This window comes from Haliotis cracherodii, unplaced genomic scaffold (genome assembly GCF_022045235.1).
Source record: "Haliotis cracherodii isolate W230 unplaced genomic scaffold, xgHalCrac1.p SCAF_9, whole genome shotgun sequence".
Lineage (NCBI taxonomy): Eukaryota > Metazoa > Mollusca > Gastropoda > Lepetellida > Haliotidae > Haliotis > Haliotis cracherodii.
The window spans coordinates 16,862,485-16,872,583 of record NW_027266343.1 but is presented as its reverse complement, the minus strand read 5'-3'; the positions used below and the strand labels follow the sequence as shown (position 1 = coordinate 16,872,583).

Here is a 10,099-nt window from a genome sequence, read left to right as displayed (position 1 = left end):
GAACCGGAATAGTAAAGTCATTTTGGTAGTTCAGTGTTTGATGAAGAAACGATTTCAAGTGTATTATAAACGGTTGACAAACCCTTTGAGTCAATTAAACTTAAATCCATCGTATTTACTAATCTGACACATCTCAAAGCTCTCGTGAGGGCTCTTTTCAGAACAATAGGATGTCAGCTTAATATGATCAGGATTGTCATGAACAGGCATCCATTTTATTGAAAAACATAAGGATAGCTTTTAATACCGGATTGTTTTTCCTTGTTCATCTGACCTTGATATCTGATGTCTTCACTCGATAGATGTATATAGCTTTCCTCGCCGCTGTCAAGACTATTTTGACAAACCACGGGCTCATATTGACATGGACGTAAATGTGTAAGGTCAATGAGCTAATGTTTCATCGATGTCATTGTCTGGTGATGCCATGGTAAATACTACACAGACACAGTGATCGTCTGCAAGTCAACTCTCCACAGTGACATCAGGTCACGTGGTGACACTTCTGTCATTCATTCTAGGGTAGTTTCCCGAATACGAGTAGTTTTTTAAACTTATTTTTGGCTACTGGTATTGACTTTGGATTTCCCCCTTCAAGATACCTTGTTTTAATGTGTTTATAAATGATTTAATCCCATATTTATATTGTACATCACTTTTAATCCAATATTTCTGCAACACGAACGTGAGTAAGTGGAAACAAATAGAAGAGATCTACTTCACCCAAAATAGCTTTACAATATGCACATTTGCCAGCTCTAACAAAACGTTCAAAGAAAGAGGATGAATCTTGTCAAAAACTTCATGGTATCTTGTTCCCCAACTTTCTGTACCTTATAGCAGAATGGGGGCAGTTTTACCGTAAACAATGCTACAAGCTGACTTAGGGGATAATTGGTAATTTCTATTAAAAACAGTTTGGAATTGGAATCATTGCTTTGCACTCATGGCTTTGACTGATTAAGAACAGATAAAACTGTTATGCCAAAATATTAAATAAAATGTACAGCTTTCAGATCTGCATTGCCAATATTCCATTTTTCATGTTGTACTATATTTTCCCCATTACGGAAAACGATAGCATAACTTACTTCCAAACCCCAAGTTTGACAAAACTCGTCAAGCATAATAAGTTGCATATGGTGACCATTCACACAAAATGAAATTGCTACAATGTCACCAGTAAACAGTATACGCAAGAGCAGAAGATTTTCAATTTCTCGAGTTACACAATACCCACAATTACTACATTTATTCATATTCAGAACAAAAAACACCCCGGTCATACACCCATGGAAAATGCTTGAGTTTTACACACAGAAGTTAAAAGAGACGTCTTAACAGATGAATACATATTATTGAGGAAAGTATATATTTTACCTGAAATTAGAACAAAAACTATCTACAAAATCGAAAGGTTTTTTTTAAGTCTTGAAAGCACAGAAAAAAAACTATGGATATCTTTCAGTTGTTATTTTTAGAGTTGGTTGGTTGGTTTGTTGGTTGCCGTACTCACAATTACATTGATCGATGCTCATGATATCAATCACTAGAATGTCTGGTGCAGACTCGATTATTTACATTCCGCCGTCATATAGCTGGAATATTGCTGAGTGCGGCGTTAAACAACAAACCAACCAACCAACCAATCATAAGCATGTGTTTAGGAATCACCATCCAATAGTGATGATACAGGTGTTTGCCGAAAGGTAAGCGTTTAATGCTGCCCTACCAGTGGCACCTGTCAAAACACATGCAAAGGCAAGTCCGAGAGACCACGTTACCTCCCCTACTGTTTACACGAAGTTCATAACTTGCTTGCCAAAACCCATTTACAATTATCAGATTGAGGAACGATCGCGAGAGATATGGATGTTGATACTGGAACCAGGTGGTGAAAATCGGGACCTATAGCAAACGTAAGCATTGTCTAAAGTGACAGATTGAAACACTGACAGTATCGTTATTTTGGCCCCGGTTGTCGTGTGGGCATGTTGACTATCACAGTGTGTGGTGATGTTGACACTAATCCTGAAGCAACTGATCTTGCCAGAAGGCAGTACACAGTAAGTGAACTTTCAGCGAATGTTAGAGGTCTCAAAGAGGAATAGTTAAGTTAAAGGATCAATATGAAACTTGTTCATGAAAAACACCAGAAATCTCGTCAATAAGCTTGATCCAAAGTGAGAGTTTGTCATGCTACAAATGTCGCTGCGGTTTTTAGGTTGGTTGAAGAGAGAATTCTGCAGAGTTGAACAGAAGGGACTGACTGATTTCAGCATGGCTGTTTAAATTCGATAAGACAATGTGTAAATATAATGTTTGGTTGTTGTTGTTTTAAAATTTGCTATGGATGAAATCGACGAACGTTATAATGAATTTATATTATTAATTATGGTTACGATGATTACAGGTCTGATAACGGTGTGATAATGATGATTATGTTGATGATAGTAATATAGACGCTACACTACATTAATCCAGACAGTACCATTCCGACTCATGTACTTCTCCTCTTTTTATCACATTCCGGATTTACGTTTTTACATTATTTATGTAGACCTTCCCAACACCCGGATGTGTTACCGGAGGAATTGGAGAGTGTCACTGCTCCACACTGCGCCACATTTTCCTTCAAAGCATGAGTTTTCATTGAATGATGGAAAATAAATGCAACTGTAACAATGCCAAAACACTTTCAGAATGTGTCTGTCAAGTTCTTAACAGTATCAGTATGTGGAAAATCATACTCCTATATATGATCAGTGTGCCAAGGAAAATAAAAAAATGCGTCCTTATCTTCAATGCAACTTCATCCGACCCTCTCGATATTTCAACTTTTTTAAAATATAAGTTCCAGTCTTGGTGGAACTTGGTGAAACTTGGTCGACATTTAAACAATGTAATATAAAATGTCTAGTATTCGGAATATGACAATGTGACAGATTTGTCAAGGTGGCCGCTGACGATTATACATCACTTGTCAGTTCTTCACATATAGGTTGCACCTATACCCCCATCCCCACCCCACCCCACCACCCCCCACACCCACACACATGATAAAGCAATGATAAGAAAGAGCAAGTCTATTTCTGTTCATGTTTATTGTTGAGGTGGCATAAATAAAAACGTATATACATGTATAGTACACATTCGTTCAGTGGCAAACATTCATATCAGTATTTGTCCGATATCATTATCTTTACAAATTTCAATAGGCTGAGTGAGCTAATGAGTTTAACGCCGCTTGGAACAGTATTTCAGTTATATCACGGTGTGTCAGCTTAATTTGGGAGGAACGCCCGAATCTATGCACGTCTCGGATGTTTTCACTTTGCTGACACCCAAGGGTATGGTGCTGACAAACCCAGAAACATAATCGGGGCCAACCTGGATTCGAACCAACCATCAAAGGTTGTTAGAGTAACCAAGGGACTCAGCTTTGCACATCGAATTACTGTGCCTTTAGATGGCTTGGCCTTATGTTACTCCACTCGATCCCACGTCCCAACCCAAACAGATAAATGTTTATTAACATAATATTAACTCTTATGTACTCATTGACTTTGTGAGTATTGTAAGTTCGTTTCAGCTACAATTGTATTTCGCAGTGAACTGTTTGTACACTTAGTTTACGATGACCACCACACTATGACGTAGGTCAAGGTTACGTATAAGGTCGATATAGGTCAAGGTTACGTTTAAGGTCAAGGCTTATGCCTTCATCTCCTCCTCGTCCTGTTTGCCCTTCAGTTTGCCTGTGAAGGCCACATAGTTGAACTGGCCCTTAGCGATAGGTGCTTCCTTCCATGTCATTTTGATCTGGATTTAAAAAGACTCAGGTGAGTATTCATTTCATATCATATTTATACATTTTAATCCATAGATGAAAATTCAAGTGGAGCACCAATACTAGTTCATGGTGTTGAAAGGATTCGGCCTGTATAGCAAATATCCCAAAATAGTCGAGTTCTAGTTGACGAGGTATTGTGTTGTATCGAACTTCGTGATAGTATGGATGAAACGAAGCCGGATATAACGGAGTTATCACTCTGAGTAATAACGGAGTAGCTTCCCTTTATCTGTATAATGACCCTCATCTGCATATTGCATTATGAACTGTTACTGCACGCTTGTGTTTCGTGAAGCTCACCTCATCTTGGGTAAAGTTGTCTCCCATGTTCTGCAGGAGGTCCTTGATGCTGAAGTTGAGATAAAGGATATATATGGTTAGTGAGCTTCAACGAAACAACGATGCACATCTAAGTCATAAATATGTGTGCCAAGTTCTTATTCACTATTGATTTTAACTCCTCTTTTGAACACTGATTCAATTATTTTACGGCGTGGCTGTTTAATACGATACAAAGACAATGGAAACAGACCTTGGGATTTGAAGCCAAGATCAAAGCCTGGCTTAAGATGAGGGACAAATATTGCCATTTTGGTCTGGACAATACATATTTATTTTACATATCTTGAAGAAATTTCTGTGCATTTTAAAGTAACACTTGTATTATAGACGCAAAGATAAATCCATGTCTTCAAAAGGGGATATTTCGATTGGATGTGAACACCAGCCATTTCTTTCTTTGATCAAAATCGGGAATTAACAACAAAGTATTTGAACTGCTTACTAATCCTCGGGCAGTGTTCCTTTGCCATCTTCGTCAAACATAGCGAAAGCATTCTTGATTGTTTCTTCCGAATCAGTACCTTGAAGAAGAAAATCAAGTTCATAATTGAAACCGGTATTAGATCATAGAATGTACCATAGGAATGACTAAAAAATCCATTTCGTGCAGACAATGTTAAACATTACTTCTTTTAGAGTATTTACGTCACTGGTTTAATATTTATTCTGTATCATTTGGAGACTTTAGGAATACAATGTTTGCTATGACGTTATGATTTTGTCAGTAATATTGCTGTGTGACCTACCTCCCATCTTCTCCCCGAACATGTTGAGGAAGGTGGTGAAGTTGAGGGGACCAGGTGCTTCCTTCAGCATCTCCTGCAGTTCTGCGTCCGATGGGACCTTTCCTGGTGATATCAAGGTTCAGCTCAGTGAGTGAGGAGATATCATTTAAAGTCAAAATCAGCATTAACTCGGAACTATTCTGACATTGGTTGATCTTTTTAGCAAAGAGATGAAGCAGCCACTTTGCCTGACATTGAGACTATCAACTCTCATGACTGACAACCAAAAAAGTCAAGGTTTACAGTGGACATCGTCTGCCATTCAATTCGACCAATTTTTCACAAACGACGTAACTACTAATTAACATTTAATAACTATTTTGAACTACCATTATTTTCCCTGGACATATTTTATAACTATGTGGTCCTAATAAGTGAGTTGGACATGGTACTGGATCATAATCAGGACCACTGGCGGATCATGACAGGCTCATGGAACCTGTGCCTACACTTACATTTGAATAATGTCATCACAGGTGACACTTAATATAAGAATGAGATTTTCTGTTTAATATTCTACACAGGCATCCTTACCCAGGTTGGCGTAGATGCTCTTCAGGTCATCAACCTGGATGATTCCGTCCCTGTTGACGTCGATCAGAGCAAAGGCCTGAAATATACATGAAATATTCATGAAATATGAAAGAAATAAACATAATAGACACATGCAACAATATCATAGTCAAAGCTAAGCCCTTCGCATCAGCTTCTCGTAAATGTCATAAGAGCATTTTGTGCCAATGCAATATTAAGTAACATGTTTGCTAAATGCTTATTTAACTTATAAGACATCGCATTAGACAACTTTATATACTGTCAATCGGCAATATATCCCATCTTGTGGTGAACCTTTTCATTACAAAACTTGAACATTTCGGATTTTAACTTTTTCTGCGTTATTGCCGAATGATCTAAATTATAAGATTATGATATAAGTTTGTAGATAAGTAAATTGTTGTCACAATTGTCGTGCCAGAGCTGCAAATCGGTCTTATATTAGGTCCGCATAAGAAAGTAATTTTCATATTTTGGCATAGTTTCCAAAGATTAAGACTCAATTCTTACTCAAAGTCGTTTTTTATATTTTTAATTGACTTTTAAAAAGCTTCCCTCCTCCTCTGATTTTATTGAACGGATATCGCTGACATGGTGTATATTGTAACAAGGAATATCTTTCTTGACAGAAGTCGTAATTGTAGCCCATGTTACATTAATAAAAAAAAACCTTCTCATCACCAGTAATGTATTTCCATATTGGTGACACTGTCAAATATCTTGATTACAAGTCTCTGTCATTCCTGCGTACATTGAGGAATTCACAATTCAAAATCTACACTTACCTCTTTAAATTCCTGGACCTGAGCAGGGCGGAACATAGCGAGAACGTTTGTGGGAGCCATTGTTGATATCTACAATAGGAGAAACATGTCTTTGCTAAATAATAGAAATGCGAGATAATAATCTTCCTTAATTGTCGGAACGTTTTAACTTTCAAACTTTTTTTCCGAAAAAAATACGAGTAATCACGAATGTAAGAAATCGTGACTACTCGTGTAAGTTCGGTTGAAGAAAAAGAATTGAACTGGTTCCACTGACTGGATACGCAGTTAGGTATGCGCTTTTACTTGGAGAAATTAGCCCAAACTAGAACTGACAGCGGATCGTAAACAACAAGGGACTATATGAGATTTATAAATTCTTATCGAGTTTTTATGTAGTGAATCGAAATTAGAATGATTTTGATACAGTAACATGTACAGATTCTAGAATGTCAACAAATCTGTCGATCTTACCTTGAGTCAGCTGCTGCGAGCGAAGGAAGACTTGAAATATCTTGCTGGAAGACGAAGTGATACTGACAACCCTGAGGTCGACAGTGTTTATATACACCCATCTACAATACGTCAAAGCATATCAAGTGTCCGTTTCTCTGTGTAATGAGTCAACATTGCGTCACTTAGACGCATCTAATGAGTCTGGCCACGTGGTCACTCTGGTAGCGGTCATTTGAGCAGCCGCTAATGTTCTAACCACGTGCTCTCGGCTGGGGGTCGAATGTACTAAGTGAAATATACACGAATACAATATACACCACTGTAATATACATGTTGTGTGTTATGTCAGGACTCATGAACGACACATTACCCGACGGGGCGTGTAAATAACATCAGGCAATACACTGAATATGGCCGACTGCAGGGAATATAGGTAATTTGAATTATGTCACTGCATACTAATACATATAACAACCATTTAAACAGAGGGGCAAAAGATGATTTTATCATATGTTTGACTTTCAATTGAAAATATCACAACTTCGCGGTATAATACCCCCAAAACTGTACTGGCGCTTAGTCAGCACTCAAGGTATACTTCTACAAGGTTTTATATTGTAAATTAAAAGTTGATTTAAAACATTTATACATTAAGAAAACAATTGCGCATGTTACACAACTGCAGATGGGTATCGTAGACATGTTATCTTTAAAAATGAATAAAAAATCGGCACAAATTTACATTTCAAACCTTGCAGGTGTCCTGTGGTTGCAAATTTATTTCTTACCCCAGTCTTCATTGAACCAATTTATTTTTACTTTTACACATATTTACAAACTGTTGCAGGAATGAGTGATCGTTGAATAGATAAAATCAAATTAGGGTAGCCCATGGGTACCAAGTGTGAATCTCATTTCTGATGTCCCCCACCCTGATATTGCTGGAATATTGCTAAAAGCGGCGTAAAACTACACTCACTCACTCTTTCAATTTCCTGTTTCATAAAAAAACTCGGTATACTTTCTTTTGCCCCTCAGTATACTTTCAACTATCTTCCAAAACAGTCTAAATTACTAAAGTTATTATATGAGGGTGTGTTTTTTTCAGGAAGACTTTATTTTATACTGTCCTGCATAATTTAATGTGTATATGGCCTAACATGTGCAGTGTGTTTATTTCTTGAAACATTTCGAAATTATGTAGAAATGGTGTGTATAAGGCTCAACGATGCGTGTACTTAATGTGATTATTGTTTGGGGCATTACAAAATGATGTATCAATGTGCTTAGGGTAAATAAAAGCGACAAAGACATTTCAATAATCATAAATATTTTGAAGTTCGTTTCTTATCGGCGTGTAAATATATATATTTTTCCATTTTTTAAATTACAGCAATGGGCTAATGGCAAATAAAAGCGACGAAAATGACCTCTTCGAACATTATTAATTTGCCAGTTGAGTCAGTATATGAGTATAATTTCACGCCGCATTTCAATATTCCAACACCATCACAGCGAGAGATACTAGACTGGGCTTTACATATTGTACTCGGTGGCGAATCAAATCCGGGATTCGGCTTGACGAGCGAATGCTTTCACCACTAGGCTATCCCCCAATCGATTTGTCAATGTTCCAACAATATCAAGACGAGGGATACCAGAGTGAATTCTACCTATTGCACCCATGTGCGTAACCGATCAGTTACTGGGCTGTCCCAGTAACAGCCGAGTTTGAATTTTGTTTCTTATCGGCGTGTAACTATATATGCATATTTCCATTTTTTTTAAATTATACTCTTCCAAACAAGTTGGGGGTACTCGTTAATAACTTAATTTTCAAATTGTAATATGTAATACTGTCACGATTTGTCAAACATTTACTCATGTGATCACTTGACGAGGCATACTGCATTTTGAGTCTCCCAATGACGATTTGAGGGAAAATGTCACTCCTCTTGCAGAGCCTGGCCAAGTTAAACCAACGTGGTCGGCGGCCTATGACGTTGACGCAGACGTCTCCCTATCATATCCCAGACGTGTTAAATGGGGGAAAGGTCTGGGCGCATTGCTGGCATGGCATTCTTTGGATGCTGTGCTGCTGGAGGTGAACATTGACGATTCGTGCACGGTGAACACGTGCGTTGTCATCCTGAAGGACAAAACGTCGACCGAGACGCCTTGCCAACGTGACAACAAAGGATGCCAGACTGATGTTTCCATATTACCGTCCAATGACCCTTTCTTGCACAATATGAGCCTCGGTCAGTCATAGTGATGCCACTCCATGTCATAACCGACCCATCGCCACATTTGTCCTGAGATCTCAGGTTGACATTGGCTTGACAATCATTTCCAGACACAACCACGCTCATCAAGGTAGTGCAAACTGAAACGGGGCTCATCTGAAAAAATGAGACGTGACCGGCGAAGATCTCTGTAGAGTGAGTGAGTGAGTGAGTGAGTGAGTGAGTTCGGTTTGACGCTGCTTTTAACAGTACTGCAGTTATATCGCGGCGTGTCAGCTTAATGTGGGAGGAAAGCCCGAAGTGATGCAGGTCTCAGACGTTTACCACTTCGGTGAAACCCACGAGCATGGTATGGTGCTGACAAACCTAGAAACATAATCGGGGCGAACCGGGATTCGAACCCACAATCATAGGTTTCTGGTGTGCCCAAGGGACGCAACTGTGCACAGCGAATCGCGGCGCCTTAGACGACTGGGCCACCCGTGCCCCCCCCCCCCCCCCCCCCCCCCCCCTCCTCCCGTGCCCCACCCGTGCCCCCGTACTCTGTAGCTCTGTAGAAGACTGATGGGGGATATGATAAGATTTAAAGTGGCGGCACAAGCGTCGTCAAGCATGTAGATGAGCTGCATGTAGAAAATTTCCGCAATTGACCCTTAACTCCCACTCCAGTAGCCTGATGAAAGTTTGCAGCAATTTGATTCGCCGTTTGAGTCCGATTTCGTAGAGCCTGGTTTATGATCAATCCATCCTGAAGTTTTGTCGTTGACATGTTGGCTTTATTGGTACATGTTCCATAGCCTGATAATCATAGCCTGGGACACATTGAACGCATTGGCCACTGCACTTTGACGTCTTCCAGTTTCCAGCATGCCAATAGCCCGAAGGCGCTCAGCACGTTGCAGACGCTGCATCGATAGTTCATAAACAAACAATGAATAAAATCAATTAAATCACAACTGTATGATAAGCAGAACCAATAAAATTGACAGAAATAATGGTCCACAGAGATAAATCGTCCTTCCATCCAAGTGTCAAAATAAAAAAAAAAACTTTTTAAGACATCCTATGCACGTGTGTGGCGCCAGTGAGTGCAGCACG

General features: G+C 39.0%; 1 protein-coding gene across 1 annotated transcript; it reads right to left on the bottom strand.

Annotated features, from left to right (window-relative positions):
- Positions 1 to 3,714: 3,714 nt before the first annotated feature.
- LOC139453129 (myosin regulatory light chain B, smooth adductor muscle-like) lies at positions 3,715 to 6,380 on the bottom strand. The gene is made up of 6 exons (XM_071234759.1): positions 6,321 to 6,380; positions 5,515 to 5,590; positions 4,942 to 5,043; positions 4,638 to 4,716; positions 4,154 to 4,202; positions 3,715 to 3,822 (listed from the first exon to the last, which is right to left on the bottom strand). The coding sequence occupies exons 1-6, from the start codon at positions 6,378 to 6,380 to the stop codon at positions 3,715 to 3,717; spliced, it is 474 nt and encodes a 157-aa protein (XP_071090860.1).
- Positions 6,381 to 10,099: the final 3,719 nt, after the last annotated feature.